A 21,705-nucleotide genomic window follows, 5' to 3' on the forward strand; every position below is an offset into this window, starting at 1 on the left:
GTATGGATCGGACATCGGGCTGTCCATCTGTCCTCTCTGTCTGTCTGGTTGTCTGAAAGGACTAAAATTTTTATTTTAGTTCAGAGGTTCCTCAGACATTAAAAGTATAGGAAGTTATTAACACAATGAATGTAAATGTCACAACATACCATGTTTACTTAAAGAACACAAACTTTAACAGAAAGGTGTTTTTGCTCATACTGAAGCTTCAGATAAGCAAATCTCATTACAGTTATTTATTATCTGAAAGAGATGACCACAAATTAAATATTTTTATTATAATTATATATTAATTGAATCATCAAAACATTTTTGTGTTTACTTAGAATCACACAGCACAAAAGGCAATAAATACATTTTATTCTAAATGAATCTGCAATCACAAGGGCTTTGCTTATTAGTAAAAAAAAAAAGATAATGCTACTTTAAATGAAATTGTTCACTTTTTAATCCCCTGGGAGCCATAACTGTTACGATTTCACTAAAGGCTGGACCACAGCAACACAACAAACACAAGTTTCAAGGGGTTTTATTGTCCAAAAAAGGAGCAGTATGGCTTGATGTCCGACAGGAGAGGTTGTGGCAGACGTGTTGCCAGGCAACAAACAAGTTTAACACTATAGAAAAACTTTTCAAGAAAATAGCAGACAAACTTCTCTATCCAAACGGGCCGACAATCTGGCTAAGAGTGGATGAAAGACAATGGTTTTAAAACACTGCAGGGCTTTATTAAGGATGAGAAACAGGTGTGCAGCAAGGAGGAGGAGGTGGAGAGGCTTGACTAGGTGAAGAGGAGGCAGGACTGGAGAGTGATGATTTTTGGCTGCAAAAATTGAGCGTTGAAGGAAGTTTAATTTTGATAATTTGTCACAGGCTAACTCTACAGAGCTAATCACTTACCATGGCATTTACAGCTTTAAGAACAGATACTCACTCATATTAAACTCACATATCTACGGAATCAGTGGGGAATTGGAGGGTCGCCGGTGCGGCTTCTGGTAACCTCTGCAGTGCTCAGGTGCCCTTGAGTAAGGCATCGGACTCCCCCCACCAGCTCAGGAGCGCTCGCTGTGGACAGTCCCCTCACTCTGACATCTCTCCATTAGTACATGTCCACAGGATCCTGTTTGTGCATGTGTGTGTGTTCCAGCCTTCGTGTGTGTAGCATGTTCAACAGAGTGTAAAATTGAATTTCCCCTCGCAGGATTAATAAGGTATATCTTCTTCTTCTAAACAAAGTCCATGTTAACCAAAAGGTGAATTGCCAGACTTCATAAAGGTCTAAAAAGTAAAATTAGTTGTTTTTCCAAGAGGTTTTCTAAACGTAACGGAGGTTGACTTATAGACTCAGCTTTGTTATCTTTGTACATTTTTAATATTTTGAGCTATATTTCAGAAGCTTTAAACTCTATTAAAAACAATTGTTTGGCTTTGACATTCTAGCCAGATCTGCATTAGAAAAAAAGGTAGCTCATCCCTTATTGAAGTAATTTATTTCAGAATGAAATACATTCTCAATTTAGTCTTTGCAGCAAAAACTTGCTCACTTGAAGGGCTGTCATACTTACAGATATTGACTGCGCTGTTTTTTTAAGCTTGAGCTGGGTCATGAAAGCTTTAACATTTGATATTCTGACCTTCTTATACAGCATGTCTCAGGTTTTTTCCTGGTAAAAATGTAGGGCTTGGATTACCCTCAATATTTAGCTTTTTATATCATATTTGAATGCTGGCACTTGGCACACAAACCGCTATGCTCTGTTGGTATTTTGGTCTCTTTTATTGAGGCAAAGATTTGTTTTCCCATCATTTAGAATGTAGTTCTAAGAATAGCTTTTTCCATGTGTTACTTATATTGAAAGGTCTATGAGACAAGTTGTAATTTTGGGCAAGTTTAAGTTTTAGAGAAAAATCTATTCATATGTTTGCGTCTATAAAGTAAAAGTGTATTCTTTAAATCATTTCAAACTGTATTTTCACATACACAAGTATAAACACATTGAAATATACAATTGTAGAGGAATCCTTAAGTTGTGTAAAAAACAAAATTGCTGAACCGTTTTTAACCGTTTAAAATGAATAAACAAGAAGGTGATACAAGCTCGTTTTTTAACACAATCCTCCTTTTTAAAAGAAATATAAATAAAGTGAAATAGTAATCATCTTTCTTAACTTTGATTATTTAGTTATATTTATGTAAAGGCCAATAATCTGACAATGACTCCCTTCGTCCTGTTGAAAGTTTAAAAACTTGTAAAGTTTTGATCAGTCATCTTGAACTTGAACGTGACCAGACAGACACATGATTAGCCCAAAGTTAATATCAATGACGGAATCCACATGATGATTGATGATTGTTTCCAACATATTGCAGAATTTCAGAGATCAGAGTACAGTCAGCTGATTCAATCCAGTGGTTTTCCACACATTTCCCTGACGGACACTTTTAGTTCCCTTTCGGTGGTTGCTCTTTGTGCACATTGACCAACACTTCTTTTACCGTCAAACAAAAAGTCATGATGCCACAGATCCTACTTCTTATTTTTTGTCATGCCAAATAAGTCAGCCTTTATTTTCCAGCAAAAAAAAAGTGCTTCAAATGAATTAGAGGAAGTGGGTAGTTAGGAATAGCATGACAAGTGATTCACAATAATCTAGCTTAACCAACCTCAAATTTAGATACTATTCAAAAGCTAATAGCTCTTCAAATCTCTAAAATATGAGTGCACAATGTCAGCTCTGTGTTTGTGGGAGGATTCTTTCTTCTGAGCTGACTTCTGTTCCCCCCAATCAGGCTGTCACTCTTAACTTGCTTGTTCTCTACTTTTAAGTCCCACGTGCACTGGTCATACGGGAATGCAGGAGTGAGTCGTACTTGTTGACTGGCTTGCTGTCTGTCATTATTTGCACGGCTGTCCTGTCCTCTCTCTTGGCAAACAAGATCAACACACCACTTTTGAAAGTAGCATCACCAAATGTACAGAAGCTAAAATATTTCCTTCAATAATACTGTCATTTTTATTTTATACTGTCAGTTTAATGCACACAATGCCAGTCATAGTCAATCCTAGAAAGCTCTAGTGATAGTTTGTTTTCCGGACATTTAGCATTTTCCGTAGGTGTGTTGTTGTTGTTTTACTAGTCATGATTGAAAAAAGAGGCTATTGATCTCGTTTGAATTTGAGCAGAATGTCTTCTGATTCTGAAGAGAAGTTTTCCCTTTCATGTCAACCTTACTGTCAGGAGAACAAGCTTAAAGATTCTGTATCCAAAGATGGTACTCGGTCTTCCTTACTAGTTTACAGCCAAGCTAGCAGCATGGCTAGCATCTTTTCAGTTACCTGCTCACATTATTGTTACCTAAAAATTGGTTAGCTAGCTATGTACTGTACCACTAATCAGGAATTCTACACATTTGCTGTCTTAACTTTAACTTAAACTCCTGAAAACTTCCTGAAGTTTTTTTTTTAAGGGTGAGCTACATGAGTGAACACAAACAGCCGAATATTTCCCTCTGACTTTACCTGGACTCTCTCCTCCCAACCCCCCAGTAAATTTTCCGTGTGAAGTCGGGCTGAGCTGATGGGAGGACACTGCAGGGTCAAGAAAAACTCACGGCAAGCGCACATCCATAGCCAGTAGACACGCAACTGGTGCGATCTCCATACCCGTAATGAAACTGCTTCATTATGTTTTCTCTTCTCTGCCAGTACGTTCTAATGCTCTCTTTTGTTGATATTGTGAACGTGTCCAACTACAGGTAGCATTAATATAGAAGCCAAAAAAATACACCAAAAGTTGAATTAAAGTTATTCTCGGGGCAAACTCTTACAGTACACCTATGATAATATCTTAAGTTTAAAAAAAAGGAAAGCTTCCACAGTTTTGTCTTCTTTTTTAAAAAATCTGTGGTTTCTTCCTCCAAACATTCTCAACATATTGAGCGAGAAAAATATTTCAGAAGAGTCATTGAGAAGCATTTCCGCCCAGTTGTGTTCTTCAGCAGGCTGATGTAGGCGTCAATAAGCCTTTTGTGGGCATTATTCTCCAATTATCCAAAATTCAGGTTCTGCTTATCTGTACACACACATGTCAGATCAATGAAGTTTTTTTCAGGTAAAAAAAAAAAAACGTGTTGAGTGTCAAAAACATGTGTGTCTTATTTTTTTGTACTTTCAAATTCTGTCAAATATACCATGAGCTCAAAAGTGATGTTAGAAATCCACACATGTCCACAAAGTCAGTGGGTGGTCAGCACTATTTTATGCTCCTGTTGTGGGTGAGTAAAGCTTTGAAAGGTGCTCATTATTTCGGGACAACAACAAAAGCAGGCGGCGGAGCAAAGACACTCGGCTCTACTGTTAATCCTGGCTGACAGGTAGTCAGTGACGGATACGTCTGAGAAGACAGAAGCTTTCAATATAATGTGCTGAGGATTGTCATGCTGAATGAATAATTCATCGCAGATTTACAAGCGCCTACAGTAAATCTCATGGGGAAGATGTGCCCATAACTGTCAGCTGATGAATTCTTTAAGCACACCTCCTGCTGCTCTTCCACCGATGTGTTATTCATAAGTCGTGGCTCGGCCGAGGTTCAAGCCACTCCACTTCACTTCAAGTGTTGCTGCAGGCTTTGAATTGTTTCAACAGTGATGCTCGGTTGATTTAAGAGCAGTAGATTTATAAAGTAGAGACGGTCAAACTGATTTAAAATAACTGCAGCATCACTTGTTGCATGTACTTGTTGCTGATGAAAGAAAGCACCTACTCTAAGAAATCCTTTAGGTTGCATTTGGGTATAAAATGTGTTACAAACATTTGCCTTCACTTTTGTTTTAGTCATGGGCTGTCTGATTAATAATGTAATTATTCTTCCCGAAATGGTAAAGAACTAAACTAATGCAGACATGCAGAGTGTGAATTCAAGAACAATCAAAGAACCATGTAATAAATTAAACATGCACCACATTATGGAAGTGCATTAAGAATTAACAATTACAGTAATTAATAATGAAAACATGCACAGCAGGCCTATTGTTTTAACATGTTCTGGGGCCAATAGTTACTCAAAGCCACTTAGCTTTAAAGCCCAGATGACCAAGGCCATTGATTGGTTGATAAAAGGTGAAAGGTCATTGGAGTTGTCATAAGCACTGATGATGTAATGTATTTAGGTGTTTTCTCATTAGGTTTAATCATGTCAGCTACGTTAGTCTTTTCATTTCACTGACAATAACAATAGTTGATGAATTTAGTTTTCTTCTTTCTTACACGTCATCGGGTCATTCCAGTGTTTCACCACAACAGGTGAATGAAATGCACCATTAACCTGAATCAAGCGTCACTACTCTACTAAATATATGACAGAGCTTGTCATATTTAGACATTTTATTGAGGTATGTTAAATGTACCTTTGGACTGTTTTGGATTGCTGAAATTAAATTTGGCTGATTCTGGGGTGAACCAAAGCAAATGTAGAAAATGATGAAAAATATTCAACCATAAAAATGTTTTTCTTTCTTTCATGTAAGTATGTATTAGTTTCCATGAAGTGACTGAACAAGCACATGCAGTATACAATGAACAATATATGACACACCTCATACACTGTACAGTGTAGAAAATCTAATGTTTTTCTACCTTTGAGGCTATCTGGGGAAAACTAGAGGCATTCAGAGTTCAGGGTTTACCTTAAATACAACAGCTCTAAAGTTGTATTAACTTTTTTGACTTTTATAATGATAGTTTTTTCGATGAAAGTTTAAAATATTCTTTACAAATGATAAAATACTTTCTTGATTTTGTCTTTTCTCTTGGAGCCCCTCCTACTTGTATCTAAGGACAGCCCATCCACCGCCCCAGGACCCACACAAAAAAAGTTATACATTGCTTTCAAAAAAATTAACCTACATTATAATTGCTAAAATCCTATTAGAATATGCATACACACTTGTTCTTACCAACAGACCTTTGTATACATTTCCCAGGGCCGGGACCCCAGGTTGATAAACAATGGATTAGAGCGAGAGAGCGAGAGAGAGAGAGAGAGAGAGAGAGATGTCTGTAGAGCAAAAGGAGAACATGTGAATAACATGTCATGGGGACAATAAGGGCTACATGTGTAGGTCAGCATTAAAAGGTCATACAGTAAGGTTGAGGACAGCTGTAGGGAGACAGTCTGCTCAGAGACACACAGTTCACTGAGCAGGTCACATACACACCACAGGCAACTACGAGAACACACAAACAAAACACACCTGTAACTTCAGGTGATAACACACAATCAGGTCGATCCACTCACAGATATAATAACACACAGTAAATATGGAGCATGATCAGAAATGCAATTGCACATCCACTGGTAAAGACAAGGGTACACAAACAGGCAGTGAGAACAGTAATCCCTGGGCTCTTTATGAGTTCAGGACAATGTCAGAGGTCAGGGGTTACAGCCACATGGGATCTACATTATCACACCACTGGACAACAACTGGATCTGACGTAAACCAAGACCCCACAGAGCTGTGATATTCCTGTATTAAGGCTATTGGGGATCAGGGGCAGTATTCTGTTATATTTATAGCTCTTCTTTGGGCTCCATGAAAATATCTCTGCCACAGGGAACTTTAGTGTTGTGTTATCTCTACTGCAACATCGCCATCTTGTGGATGCTTTTGTAATGTAGCGAAGTGGATTACTAAAAGTCTGTAGCTACTTGTGAGCATGTTTGTATGGAACTGAAATACAATGAGTCCCTATACACAACGGTTAAAAGATAAGTTTACTGTTTTAGGGAGGTAGGCAAGACATTTATTTACAACATATATGAGACTAAATAAGGAAGTAGGTTGTGTATGTGCAGGTTTAAAGGGAAGCAAATTAAACTGAAATGAAAAGGCAGAACTGCTCAGCAAGCTGTGACTATTTTTACAGGTTTATGTTGAACTGTGGCGCTCGATACGCTAAGCAGCTAAATCTTTAACAGCCTAGAAGACCCCCACATGTGATGCACTGAAGCTAAACAAAAAGGCTCCATATGAATTATAATTTACTATCAAGTAAAGAAAGCTAATTGCATAAATATGTATGGATGTTGCTGCTAAATGTCATTCAGTGAATAATGACACTTTCAGTATTCTGCTCTTCCTGTTGTTGTTGTTGTTGTTTATTAGGAGGGAACAAATGAAAGGTTGTAAATATGAAAGAAGAAGCCCCAACTAAAGGGCTGGTGTGTTAAAGCTAACAGGGTGTTGATATTAAACTAACCAATAACTCTAACTGCTGCTGAGGTAGTTACAAAGTTGATTCTGTTATTCCTTGGTATGTAAACTTTCAACTTTAAAACTGTGCTTCATTTGAATTAAAGTGTGTAAAACGGATTATTTTGCCAGTAAATTCATCAAAACAGGTATGAGTTTAATGACCGGTGTTGACTGCCTTCCCATAGACTGTAAATAATCAATCTGTTTTACAGTCTATGGGTGTACCACTCCAGAGTGAGCACCAGATGGCGACAGCACCTAGTCACGTAGAGTTAGATAATTAATCACTAATATTTCTTTTTTCTTTCATTCTTCTTTTAAAACTTTAAGTTGCGAGTCTTTGCTGAGTTGGTTGACGTTTTTTTTTTTTACAGACTTCGCTGGAAAATGACCAAAATAGCGGACTGTTGAGGTCTGCTCTGCCTTTTTTTTTTTTTTTTTTAATCAGGCTCGCAGTTTGATAAGTCAGGTCTCCGAAAACTTGGGACACGTCAAGAATCAAGGCGGTGCTACACTGGAGCAGAGGGTCATACCGTACCCACAGCATACGCTCCTCACCGGGGAAGTTGTGTCTGCGTCTCAGTCCCTCCAGGAAAACACTGGCTGGAGTTTTCAGCATGGACGTAACCAAAGGAGAGGGGAGCTCTTCTGAGCAGGCTGCGTCTTTATTTGGGGCCTCAGAGGTGGAGAGTCAGAGGAGAAACAATGAACGGGGAAAGAAGAGAAATAACTGGAAAATCATTTCTGCGGTACGTTTCATGGAAATAGTTTTTTTTTTTTTTTTTTACCTATTGGTTATACCTCTCTGCCTCACCTCCTAACCTTCTCTTATCACGACAAACAACAGTTCAAGGCCACATAGTGGGATTTACTTTCCCACTTTTGCATTCAATTAAAAAAAAAAACACAGCTGATAAAAGGTGCTGTTTTTATCTGTAACACAAATTTGCCTCACTGTCAATCAAAGATGAATTGGGTCTTGCTGTGAGTTTAACTGTAATATCAAAAATGACTTTAAATAATATGTAAAAGTACTTTAATGTACAACACGTTGGTCATAATTAAACTATAGGCCTTACACAGAGTCCTCTTTTTCATCTGTATTTTTATTAAGCTCTACTTATAGCCTACTGTAAACCACAGAAATGTGTCTATGAACTTGATTGTGCCCATAAACTCAAACTTTAGTGACAGTTAAACATAAACTATCATAGAGCATGAAGAGACTATTTTTTTTTTTCATTTTTCAAGCAAGTATTGGGAAATACTGCCAAATGTTCTGGTTACAGCATCTACAAAGAGAGGATTAGCTGCTTTTCTTGGTTATGAACTGTAGGCTGTCACTTTTGGTTTTGGACTTGTGGTCGAATATAACAGGACAGCAAAAATGTCAAGTCAAGTTAAATGTCAAGGTTTCTGGGAAGTTTTTTTATGAGAAGCATTTTCATTTTTTTGTTGTCGTTGACATTTGACAGACGATATGATTAACTATGAAATTCAGCAGATTACTTTATGACAGTGTCTGACTTATTCAAAAGGCAAAGTCATCCCTCAACAGGAATCTAAAACCACAGCCTCAGGTTTGACATTTCGACACTGTTTACAGTGTAGTTCATTTACAGCTGTCGAACAGCTGAGACGCTCTGAGCAGCCAGTGTGAAAGTGGACACAAAATGTTTTCACTCCCATGCAAAAAGACAGAGGCCTGGAGTGTCTCTGCAGGTGGAAAAGATGATCTCTAGCTACAGTGTAACGCAGACCACACAGTGCTGATTGTGATCCAACAGGGGAAAGACTCAGCTGAGAGTCTGGTGCAGCCACAAAGTTAGGAGAGGACTTTTCTTTCTCTACATCGACTGTGTTTTGCAACAGACCCCTTTTTTCAGATGTTTATTCCAGATGTTTGACGGCTGTAAAAATGGAGGGACACAGGCAGGCTGGATGGGCTTCTAAATGTTCTAACACTTTTATCTGTCACTTTCACTTCAGACATTCAGACAAACCACACAATAACATGGACCAGACACTTCATCTTGGCTACAGTTTGGGGCTTTACATTACGACCAAAACCATAAGAACTGCAATAATACAAATATATGAATAATGTGTTAGATAGGGATTTTATGCAGCTTTGGTGGAGGCTTTATCTAAAAAACATGATATTTGAAATGTGAAATCATCAAATCAAACACTACAGTTAACCAAATTGCACTATTCAGGTGGAAGAGTGATGTAGCTGTACTGTTTGTCTTCAGATTGACCTCAACACTAACAAATAAACCGTCAAGATAGGAAATTATCTGACTGCATACACACAGCCCTCAGACAACCTGTGTTTACTGCTGCTGTCTACTTGGCATTGATTGGAAACACATGTGGGACACAGTCTAGACAACAACAGTAAACTCCAATCATACATTGGCATCTGTTAGTAATTGTGATACTGGTATTCTTTACACTGCGCGGTGTAATTCATGTGAAATGTTTTGGGGTATAAAGAAAAACAGGGCTAGTGTTTTTCCTTATTTGCTTTTTCAGCCTAAACGCTCCTAAAAAAACTGAGCTGTTTTTGTTTTTATGTAGTTTATGTCGTGCTGTCCTGTTCAGTCCAAACAGATAATTTCCCTGTAGACATATGAGACAAAACGTAAGTTAGAAGTGTGTGTCAGAGTCAGACAAGAAGGTTTTTCTTCCAGACAGATGGTTTACTTTTTACAACCCACAAAGACCACGTCTTTCCCAGGAGCCTGTCCAACCCAGGTCTCTATCTCTCTCTCTCTCTCTGTCTCGCTCTCACTCCCTCTCTCTCTCTCTCTGTCTCTCTCTCTCTCTGTCTCTCTCTCTCTCTGTCTCTCTCTCTCTCTGTCTCTCTCTCAAACACACTCTCACTCCCCCCCTCTCTCTCTCTCTCTGTCTCTCTCTCAAACACACTCTCACTCTCTCTCTCTCTCTCTCTCTCCACCTATTGTAAGAGAAAGCTAAGTAAGTAAGTGCACAGTATTCCCAGACACGGCACTACGTAACAGCATATTTTCATACCCGTCTAGGAATTCTTATTCATGTGGATCACACTCAGTGGATTACTGGTGGGGGATGATTCCTATAATCCCTCCTTTGAGACGTTAACTGCACACAACTGCAGGTTTGAAAGTGAATGAATTAAAGGCCACGAATGACTCAACCATAAACCGTCCGACCAAGGTCAGCATCAGAGGGTTGTGTTTGCCTTAAACGCAGTAAAAATGTTAGCAACGACATAATGTGCACCCTGCGTATACCAACAAGGGTTAAACATCTATAAAGGCTTTTGTAGGCTTCAAAGAAGTTTAAAAAAAGACAAAAAATGATTTGAATTGTTATATTGTAACTAGGGTTGTCTAGGATAAGCTAAATGTTTTTTGCACATTTGTAATTACTGTTTTTATATTGTTTTCGATGTATTGTCCATGCAGCAATTTCCCTGCATCCTAGACAAATTTCTCCCTAGGGAGACGAATAAGGAAACCTTGACCTTGATTAACTAGTTGATGGCGATTAATTATGTTCTGAAATGATGCATGCTATTTTGTCCCTTAAGGCGCACAGTGGATAGGACTCAGTGTCTCCCTGTAGTCACGGTGATGGAAGAGAAGGACCCCACTGCTCCTTTGTCTCATTTCACTTAAAAAAAACAAACAACTTCCAGACATCTCAGTTGGCAATTCAAAAGTAATGTCCACACCGTGACATCAAACATTTCACTTTTTTATCGTTCCCTTTAGCTTTTACTTTTATTAGTGTTGCAGGTGGTTACGTTAATGTTGTAACTTTCTTTCTACCGTAAGGCCCTTACAATTATTTCAAAATACAAGCAAGTAAAGCACTCTCATCTTAAGAAGGTACAAAAATTCAAAATGAAAGCCTGGCAGTTTTTATTTCTCAATGTGAAATAATGGAATTTCACACATGTCATTTAAAAAAGGGATTAATTGAGATTAACTACAGAAATTTCAAGATGACTTGTCTAAAAAATGTAATCGTCTGACAGGCCTAATTCTAATGCAGTTAAAATATGGACAGAAAAGATAAATACAGTTGAACTGTACATTGGCCTGCTGGGCAAATTAAGATTAGATTACATTGAATTACAATCTTTACGGCGCCTTGAAGACATGCGACTTTTGCAGCACAAAACCTCAAAACTAAGACAAGCAGCATTTAATTCATCTTAACTCTGTAAGGTAAAGTCTGTGTGAGCGGGACTTAGTTAACTTATAACTTATAATAGAGGATGTTATAATCATGTGATGTGTAAGCAGGGGTTTCCAGCCCAATGGTCAGTCCCCAGCAAGTGTTCCAAAAGTAAAAGGGTTAAGTGATAAAAGAAGAAAGTAGCATAAATAGTTAACTAGGGAACATCATGTATTCGTTGTACATTTGGTTGCACAAGTTGACATGACTTCATTTCTAAAATGTCACATGCCAAATCTTCAGAAAAGAGGGCAGGGTGCTTTTTAAAACTAGCTTTATACCTCCACATGTATAATACCCTCTGCAGGTCTGGGTTTGGGTTTTACAAAGTCTTTAAAATAATCAGCATTGATAAGACTTTTAAATTGATACTGCTCTAAACACTCCTCTAATCACAGGCTCCTCATCCCTCAGTGTGCAGCCGTCACTGGACAGATATGAGTTGAGCAAACTGATAAAGAAACAGCAAGGCCTCCTTTCTTTTGACTTTTCAATGACTGAGGGCTAAAACCAACATTTGGACACATGGACATGGTGTACGAAGAAGGGTGCAGATCCATAGATATCACTGGGCAGGGCTGAAGAAATAAACAACGGCCTACCATCACTCCGCAGTGCAAGAGCAAGTGAAATCATAAACTAGGCGTATATGCATATAGCATAAGGATCCTATTCTAGGATACAACTTTACCTTTTCATCCTGTGGGAACCTTGAACACCTGTACAGAATTTCCTGTCAGTTTGTTAAATTGTACTCAACACATTTCATTAAAACCAAACGTGAGCCTCATTGGGTCCTTAGAGGGGAAGCTGGAGGTTCGCCAAAGTCTGTAGGATTCATCCTCTGGGGAACATGAAACGATTTCATGCCAATGGAACCAACAGTGGTTGAAAGATTTTTCCATCTGGATGGCTGTGGTGTGTCAAAGAAACAACATTACTATCTTTAGAGGCAAAGCTATTAGCATGGGTAAAAAACAATCTCTGTGTTGTGTAGTTACAGGAACCTCTCTGTTGTATACTGTAGACTGGAGGAGGTGTTTATGATTCTGCAGGACGTCATGATTTATCACTTCACTCTATGAGCCAGAAGTTTGTTACTGGATGCTTGTGCCTGCTGACACATGAGCGTGTCTACAGTTACAGTAGAACAACATTAAGATGTGATTTAAATGGAAATATTGTTGTTGGGGAAAAAAAATGATAGCTGGTCACTCCACTCTCTGTTGTTTTACCTTTTCATTTTTTTCACCTTCCTTTCACCTGTTCCAAAGGTTTTATGTTGGACATCTTCAGTCATGTTTTTGGAGAGCTGCAGGTGGTTGTTGAGCCTTGACCTTTGTTCTCTGGATTTTAGGTCCTGCTGCTGTGCTTACTGGTGGTCATCCTGGCCGTGGTGTTTTCTCGGAGGAAGAGCAGTGATGTGAAAGGTAAGCACTAACGACAGACTCAATTTGACAGCTATTTCATGTTTTGTAATCTTTCCACACCTTCTTCATATCCAGCATCACCACAGTCAAGCTAAAGGAGGGAGTTTTTTTGAGACTACAATTTAAAGTACACCTCAGAGCTGTGCTTTTTGACCCCTGGTTTCACAACAGAGCAAGGTTTTGATGAGAGGCTCCACATCTTGTTTGAATCAAAGTAATCTGCCAAGAAAAGTTGCAGTGTTCAAACAAAAGTTAGGACAAAAGGTACTATGATCTCATGTTGTTTTTAGCCTACAAATGACACCCTCTTTATCAAGATATCCTAAATATTTAAAGGCTAAAATACAAAAAAAAATGGGATTGAGTTTAACACAGTTTTTTTCTTTATTTGACAAATGACAAACATTAAAACTAAAAGTGTAAAAATTCTGAAAGTACCAAGAGTCCTGAAGGAATGAGTCCACACCACAAGTTATTCCAAATATTCCTAGAGGACTTTCTGTCATAATAATAAGGTCTGTGGTAAAAACAAGCTCTTTTTCAATGGTATGCTACAACATTAAATAAAGACTTTCCTGAGTTTCCATGTTGGAAATGTCATCCCAACTTTTGATCCATCTAAAAACAGACCAAGAGGTGACAACGAGGTGGATCTTAAGCCTCCTGGCAAACTGCAACAAGGTGATCATCTGTGGGCATTTTAATATGGGCTCTAATGGGGATTTCTTGGCTTCTGCGCTCAGCTTTATTTGGACATTCGAGGAACTGCAGTGTTTTGCACTTCCACTTTGGCTTCATTTTTCAACATTGGATGTTGCCACTTCATCTTCACACCAAACATGGACAAATTTGAAAAATCATTTGCTTACGCTTTCCCTCTCATTGAAATATAATCAGTACCATATTGTATTTTTTGGTAAACCATTGTCTTCATGTTCCAACAGAAGATTAGATTAACATTGACATAGACAGAATGCATGGTAAGACACTTCAAGTGAAAATAGAAACTTCCAGTTATCAGAGGCAGAAGAAAAATAAAGTCTGCAATCTGCAGAATAACAAACACTGGCAATTTGGGCTATTCAAAGTCCAGAACCTGCAAACACATTGGATCCCTCTGAAACTCTAAACTGGCAGTATTTAGAGCAACAGTGAGGGAGGGTCAAGTTACCCACCAGGCAGTGAGAGAGAGACACACACAGAGAGGTGAATGTAAACTCCTGAGACTGCACAAGATTTCTCCACAGGATACATTTCTGTCAGGGTTGTGTGATCCAGCTTCTTTATTGAAGCCCAGTGTCTCCAAACATGTCATGAACACACATTTAAGCGAGACAGGAATGTTCACCGGGGGTTGGCATGTTTTCCGCTGCTATAGATTCCCCTCTGGTTAGCCGTGGGCAGCTGCGTCAGTGTGCTCTTTGTTGTAACCCAACGTGCCAAAACACCCTTCTTCCATTTCAGGGGCAGCGGTGGTGACTGTGGGCGAATGTCCCCAGGCTGGGCGGGGTGCTCTCTCTTCTGTGGTATTTCGCTTTAGCTTGTACTTCCTCTCAACATGGAAGCCATATGGGAAGGATACATTTTGACTTTTCAGATCTATGCAGTTTTGTCGGACTTCTACATCTTTCATCTATAATACTGCTTTCTTGGTCAGGCCTTTGGAAACAGATGAAAAGAATAAAAATAACTCTATTTCTTCCTAGAAGTGCACAGTATGTAGCGCAGAGTGCAGCTGAGAGCAGGCTTTCCCTAAGATTACAGACCACAGCAGCTCGTCTCCTGAGATGGAGCATCTCCTGTGTTTGGTCCAAACCGCTGGCCTCGACAGGCAGTAAGGGGGAGCTTTCTCACCAACACGCTAAGACTCCCTCTGTCATGTGTCCAGTCAGCAGCAGACCTGCCAGATGTGTCCAAAAAAATCAGATTCTGTAGTTTTCTATATTTCACCTGCATTGGCTCCTATTTAGTCAATCATGTAAGTCTCAAATACTGATGTGCCTTGTCTGAAGTGCATATATTAAATAAATATAAGGTGGGGATTTGTTAAATGATCACTTGTCCGTGAGAAAAGCGTGTTTGTCTCCCTGTTTTTTTTTCTCCATCTGAACAAACATACTCACCAGCATATGATCTGACACCGAAATGTGATGGTTATATTTGGCTTTGTCCTTGAGACGTTTAACGCTGTTATCCATATGTGCTTCTGCACAACATATTCATGACTCATGGCCAGGAAGCACAGGAAGCCCTCTGTCTGAATCTGCCGTTAATCGTTTCGAAAATATGTGGATGGCAAAGTGGGATTTCTGCATTTTCACTTCCTGTTGCATGGTTGGTGAATATGAGTCATTCACTCCTGATAACCTTGTTTTTCGAAGTTAATTCATCACTCAACTCAACTCAACTAAGATTTATTTTTACAACACCTTTTATAAAAACGTACAGCCCAAAGTGTTTCACAAAAGAACAGACAGAAAAGAGCAGAATTAAAACACAAAGAATGTCAAATACAAAGAATTGACATTTTTTGTATTGACTTTAAATAAATTGAATCCCCTCTGGTCTTTTATCTCTTGAACAACAAGCGATATAAGTAAAAGCAGTAAAATCGCTCCTAATTAAAAGCCAGATTAAAAAGGCAGGTCTTCAGTTTACGGTTAAAAAACACCCAGAGAGTTTTCTGCTCTGATGTCCTGAGGCAACGAGTTCCACCGGTTGGGGAGGCGTAAAGACAGAAATCTCTCTCCCCATATGGGTCACATGAGGGAAGTTTAAAAGAGAAGCATTCGAGTAATTATGTGCAAAAGTTTTTTACAACTTCACGTTGGAGATTTTTGTTTGTTTTAGCCTCTTCCTGTCTTTCATAAAATAAGATAAGGTCATGTGATTATTGAATCAAAGATGGCAGTTGTGGGGTTTTTGTGCTTTAGTTGTAAAACCCACAAAGGCCCAACAAGACAGGTTGAACATGAATAAGGATATTTTGTGAACTAAAAGATGAGACCTAATTATTAAATTGATTGCAACCACCAAAAGATTGTTTTTTTTTTAATACAGGTGATGATTATTCCAACCAAACACACATTACATGTAAAAACAGCCTTTTTACAGCTCGACTTGTTTGTGTGGATCTCTAACTTTTGTTCAAATTCTTTCTTCCCTTTCTTACTGTGACAAAATGAGCAAGAGTCAGAGTTCCATTACATACAGTATGTTGACATCTCAACAGCAGGTGCCGTGCCAACAAGTGTAAAAAGCAGAACACTGACTGATGTAGCCCCAGCATGACCCTCTTACACAGCTACGGGTAACATCAGTACACTTAATCATTAAAAAGCAAGTCTGCTTTGTAAGCTTTCTTCAAGTTAACTGACTCTTATTATATATAACTGAGTTTATAATCTTATAATAATCCCCCCCCCCCCCCCCCCCCAGACACTTTTATAGGTTAGAAGCTCCACTTCCTGCTTTTATGATAGGTGAAACCGCACATGTTCTTATTGAGAGAATGAAAACATCTGATCTATACCATGCAGCCCTATTGATTACTCTTCTTCTCCTGCAGACGGGGAGCTCTGGCTGCTGCAGGCTGATGAGGGAATTAAAGAACTTCAGTGTCCGCCTGGGTAATAAAAAAACCTCTTTTCTGCTTAATGTGAGAAGTTATGTTGTTTAGTACCCTATCTGTCATCATGTTCCTGCCATAAGAATGACGCTTGTCAGCCGAGTCGCCCACAGCCACCATGATGAGTGGAGTCTATTGTTCCCAGTTTGCAGCATAGACAGAACTATTTCTCTTTCACTTTTATGTGGAAGTGAAAAAAGAAGTCAGACACAAGACTCTTTTTGTTATTTTATTTTATTTTTATTCATGACGCTGTTGTTTGAGTGGAAAAAGGTAACTGTCGCTATGGAAACCCAGGCAGTGACTCTGACTAATCAGGCATGTGTAAGTGAGTTGTTTCTGTGTGTGCGTGGATGATGTGGTCACATGCGTGTGTGTTTCTGCTTTGGTAAGGGAGTGACCTCAGACAGATTCATGAGATGATGGAAAAGAAAACCTGTGGCTCCAGATGAAGTTATTTTAGTTTTTTTAAAGAGATCTTTAACACAAGGAAAAGTTATTTTAATCAACCCCATCAGTCCCTTGAATTTGTTTATGTTGTTCTTGTTGGCAAACCACACTTGTATAATTTGGGGTTTGGTCTTTAGAAACAATAAAAGAAGAAGTTTAATGTCTGTGAAATGCTAATTTGTAAATGTTTCTATATGTTGATAATTTAAATTCACCATGTTATAAATAAGAGTCTAGTTCCTGAAACTTGGAGAGTAGATTTTCAAATTAACTGAAATTCTGATGTGCGATCTGTTTTTTTTCTTCTTTCATTTTATTAAGATGTTTTATTGGAAGTTTTTCATGTCATTTATAAAACATTTTTTTCTGTCTTCAATCGCTACCTTTTCAAAAGTCAAAACATTTAGTGATGGTGACAGAAAGGCCAACGACATCATCAGTCGTTCAATAGCGAGCTCAACATTTGATATCCTAAGTGGACAAGTATCCATACATTTTTTTTCCCCCCATTTTCCTATGATAAGTCATTTCCAGTTGTTTTCTAGAGATCTCGGCTTCATTTCTCGATATCTCAGGGAATGATAATGGTTTTCTCGTGATGACACTATCATTTTTTGGGAATCTAGAAAACAAATCAGTAAAACTGGTCTGAAATAGGGCGGACCAGACCATGACATTGCCATGCTGCCATTTACCACACTAATTAGGTTGTTAAGCCTATCTCTATGTTTGTTTTTTGCAAGTCCAGATCTCGGGAAATGACTCATTATCACAGGAAAATGGAATAGATCAAATGTACGGATGCACGCCAGCTTAAGGCCTCCGTACTTATCACATAATCAGACAATAACTTCCATGGATAATCAAATGTTGTGTAGTGCACAAAGTGAAATGGGAGGGAGCCATGTCTCACAGTGGAGAACAAAGAAATCTGCTGATGCTAACAGAACTCTCATAGTCTTTGATTTACTGCCAGTAGACTCACATTTCTCTTCCTGTTCTCCTCCCATGTGTTTGTGTGGTCTGTATTTCGATTTTATTTCTCCACTCGCCTGCTTAGTCAAAGAGCTGCTTTGTACCCTCTCTACACAGACCTACTGTACGACACGACTGCTACACTTCTGGTGCCAAAGATATCAATGTCTCCTGCTGTGTAATTGTTCCTTTTTCCCTTTCATAAATCCACCTCAGTGTACGCTCAAAGCATCACTCTTCCTCTCTGTCCCACCAACTCCCAGTTTTTCCAGCCCTCCTCTTATCCTGGTGTCCCTGGACGGTTTCAGGGCGGAGTACCTCAAAGATCACAGCAGCCACCTTCCCGTCATCAACAAGATACGTAAGTCACCAACACACTGAAGCAGCACCCGGTCATGGCTTGCTATGCATCTTGGTGTGACTGAAATGTACTTATTTACAGGACGTACTGGAACAACAACGCCACACATGAGGCCTGTTTATCCCACAAAGACCTTTCCCAACCACTACAGCATCGTCACTGTAAGTCTCCTCTGGTCAGCGTGAGATTTATTGGACATAGTTGGTCATGTGGTTTGTCTGACTTGTTTTGTTCGGTGGTTGAAGAAGAACTTGTATTCAACAATATAAAATTATCTAGTACAAGGAAAACTCTTTTCAAAGTCCTCATTAGGTGAAAGTATTTTCCTCTAAATGTACTTAGAGCAGAGAGAGGAAAATGGTCTCTGTGACCAACATATGTCACATTCATATTTTTTGCTGGGCTTTTTTTGCTTGATTTGATAGAACCGCTATAGAAATGCAGAAAATATAAGAAGAGAGAACTGATGCCTCTTACGTCACATTCATTTAATATGTTTATAGTTTGTTTTTTTCATCCAACAATCAAACAGCCAGACAAAGCACAGTGCTTGCTTCAAAATGGGAAAGGCGGGCAGGCTTGCAAGTAGGCATCAGCATGTTTACCAAAACTAAAAATATGGTGTCCATTTACAATCATCAAATATTTTAAGTACTTAAAGCTAGTTAAGAAACATATTTAAATTAATTCTGATGATGCATCTTTATGTTCTACAAAAGCAAATAAGCCCATCAGGAATGAGACTGATTGTTTCTTTTCTTTTCCTGAAACCACCGGCACTGGGTCAGTGTCACATAGCATTCAGAACTTTGTTTATACTTTATACAGAGAAGATTCTTAAAGAGTCACAGTGAGTGACTTTGACTTTTAGAAGACAACATGAGTTTTTTTTTTGTTTTTTTTAAATCTGACTTAGTCATGTATAGGACATGATCAGAAAAGACATATCACACACTGATTTGGCCACAGGGGCAAACAAAACCAACACAAATTCCTCACAGTGGCTTTACGGCACAATGCAATGTAAGATCTAACAAATCTGAAAATACAGTATGTCTGGTCTAGGTGTTTGTGTAGTTTGCTTGCTCTGTTCTCCGCCTCTGATGGCAACCAAAGGTAAAGACATGACACTTGCCGATTTCTCGAACTCATTGCAAGTTGTAACCTGGCAGCTGTTGAGATTGATTTTACAAGGACTTAAAGTTTCTTTGGTGGATAAACCTTTAACAATTCATTATACTTACTACATTAAATTAATACTAGATAGAGGGATATACAATCATTTCCTTTTCTAAAAAGTGAAAACAACAATTACAAAGTTGCAGAAACGTGAAATACTAAGATATAATATACCTCAATATTCTACTTACATAAAGTACTCACTCTGGGTTTCCCCCCTACAATTGTGGAGCCCCATCACAGTAGATTAGAGGTTACTAGAGGCCTCGTGCTAACATGGGCTCATAAAAAGAAACAGCAGCAGAACTGAGGGGCTCACAGAAATGGTTTTCACCTCTCGTGGTTGAAACTGTATCCTTAGATTAACCAGACTGCTGTGGTTACCAGCGGCATTTAGGTTAGAAAATGAAAGGAGGTGACTGATTTTTTTTATTTTTATCTCTGGATCCTGCAGGGTCTCTATCCTGAGTCTCATGGGATTGTGGACAACAAGATGTACGACGTGAGGCAAAACAATTTCTTCAGCTTGAAAAGTGACGAGAAATTCAATCCAAAATGGTACAAAGGAGAGCCAGTAAGTGAATCTGTGCAACCTAAAACTATTTTTTTTTTGTCCACTTGTGGGCATTTATTCCCTTCACACTGAGAGTCTGAGGTGGAAACTATTGTTCTCAAACGTGTGAAAGCTAACACGCCCTTGCTTTGAGGGAAACCTGGCATGACTCTAGAGAAGGCACTTGTTTCTAGTGAAATATGAAGCATGGTGGAGCGTGCTGTAATTTGCCGTCTGTGAGCAGCACGAGACACTTGTTTTTCTGACAACCAGAAGTTTCATTGCTTGGAATCAAATCTTCCCATAATGAGCTTCTAAATATAATTATGGATTCTGCCTGTGCCAAAGACAGCTTGTGACAGCCTGAGCTGAGCTTGTCAAGACTTCTTTGTGGTTCCCTTTTAAATAGAAGTGCTCTTAAATCTCATTCCTTCAGAGTGTGACAGGCTGCTTATCTTTAAAATGCATTCACAATCTATATATCTTTCCAGGAGGGAAGGGGGGAATAGATGAACCATGATTCCCTGAATGCATTCTTTCATAACGAACTAATTCCAAGTGTGTTTGCTAAATAAAGCTGCGTCCTGCATACCCGTCAAATATGTATTGATTCAGCATGAGCACATGCAGTGACATTTTCACTTGTCTTCAGTGGGCTGTGTGACACTTTAATTCTAATGCACTAAATGCATGAGATGTAATGAGTTAAATCAGCAGTCTAGTGCTGATTAATCAGGAATTTACTCTCATTTTGACTTCTTTCTTTTCTTTAATTTCACTACTTTCTTTCCATTTGTCTCTCCTCTCATTGTCTCACTGTACCCCATCTTTCATCTCTTTTTCTCCCGCTCCCTTTTTTCTGCTTTCTTCTTTTTCGCCGACCTATTCAATCCTGTCTTTTTCCTAATTATACTTTGTCTTGACTCCTTTAATTGCATCATTTATCTCTGTTATCTTTCTTACCTTACCTCCTATTTTCCTTTCCTTTTCTCTCCTATTGTTTCCTTCCATTTGTTTATTATTTTTTCTCTCCTCTCCTCTCCTCTCCTCTCCTCTCCTCTCCTCTCCTCAGGTTTGGTTAACTGCCATGCATCATAAACTGAAAACAGGAACCTTCTTCTGGCCTGGATCAGATGTTGCCATTAATGGCACCTTTCCAGACATCTACATGACTTATGACAAGTAAGAGAGATGGAATTACGCATGATACATTATGTAAAGTAATGCAGAAAGATTACTTTTCCAATTAGCAAATGTATGACATAATATGGTGCTCAATAGAGGTGTTAATAAGATGTATGATTTCTCTTTGTGTCACAGGAGCATTGCCTTTGAGAAGAGAGTGGAGAAGCTGTTAGGATGGCTTGGTCTACCTCAGGGAGAAAGGTATGAAATGTTCTTTATTTCCCTTACAGATAAAGAAAAACGGAACATCACAGCTAAAAGTTTCCTTTGTGATTTCAGACCTGACTTATACACTTTGTACCTGGAAGAGCCTGACGCATCCGGACATCGTTATGGGCCAGAAAGCAGCCAGGTCAGTCATTCACTGAACATTAACCCGACAGAGAAACTGTAAGCTGGTTGTTTATTTCCTAACAGAACTACAGACCTGACAGGACATGTCAAAATCAT

General features: G+C 38.8%; 1 protein-coding gene across 1 annotated transcript in view; it reads left to right on the plus strand.

The window, feature by feature from the left end:
• The first annotated feature begins 7,751 nt into the window (after positions 1–7,751).
• Positions 7,752–21,705, plus strand: part of enpp1 (ectonucleotide pyrophosphatase/phosphodiesterase 1) — a 30,652-nt gene continuing 16,698 nt past the window's right edge. Inside the window, exons 1-9 of the mRNA XM_020628538.3 lie at positions 7,752–8,013; positions 12,852–12,924; positions 16,493–16,553; positions 18,241–18,338; positions 18,420–18,499; positions 19,972–20,091; positions 21,143–21,252; positions 21,391–21,456; positions 21,535–21,607. Coding sequence (XP_020484194.2) covers positions 7,882–8,013; positions 12,852–12,924; positions 16,493–16,553; positions 18,241–18,338; positions 18,420–18,499; positions 19,972–20,091; positions 21,143–21,252; positions 21,391–21,456; positions 21,535–21,607 — 813 coding nt within the window. The 5' untranslated portion in view covers positions 7,752–7,881. The remainder of the gene's footprint in view (positions 8,014–12,851; positions 12,925–16,492; positions 16,554–18,240; positions 18,339–18,419; positions 18,500–19,971; positions 20,092–21,142; positions 21,253–21,390; positions 21,457–21,534; positions 21,608–21,705) is intronic.

Source organism: Labrus bergylta, chromosome 15, assembly GCF_963930695.1.
Source record: "Labrus bergylta chromosome 15, fLabBer1.1, whole genome shotgun sequence".
Taxonomy (NCBI): Eukaryota; Metazoa; Chordata; class Actinopteri; order Labriformes; family Labridae; genus Labrus; species Labrus bergylta.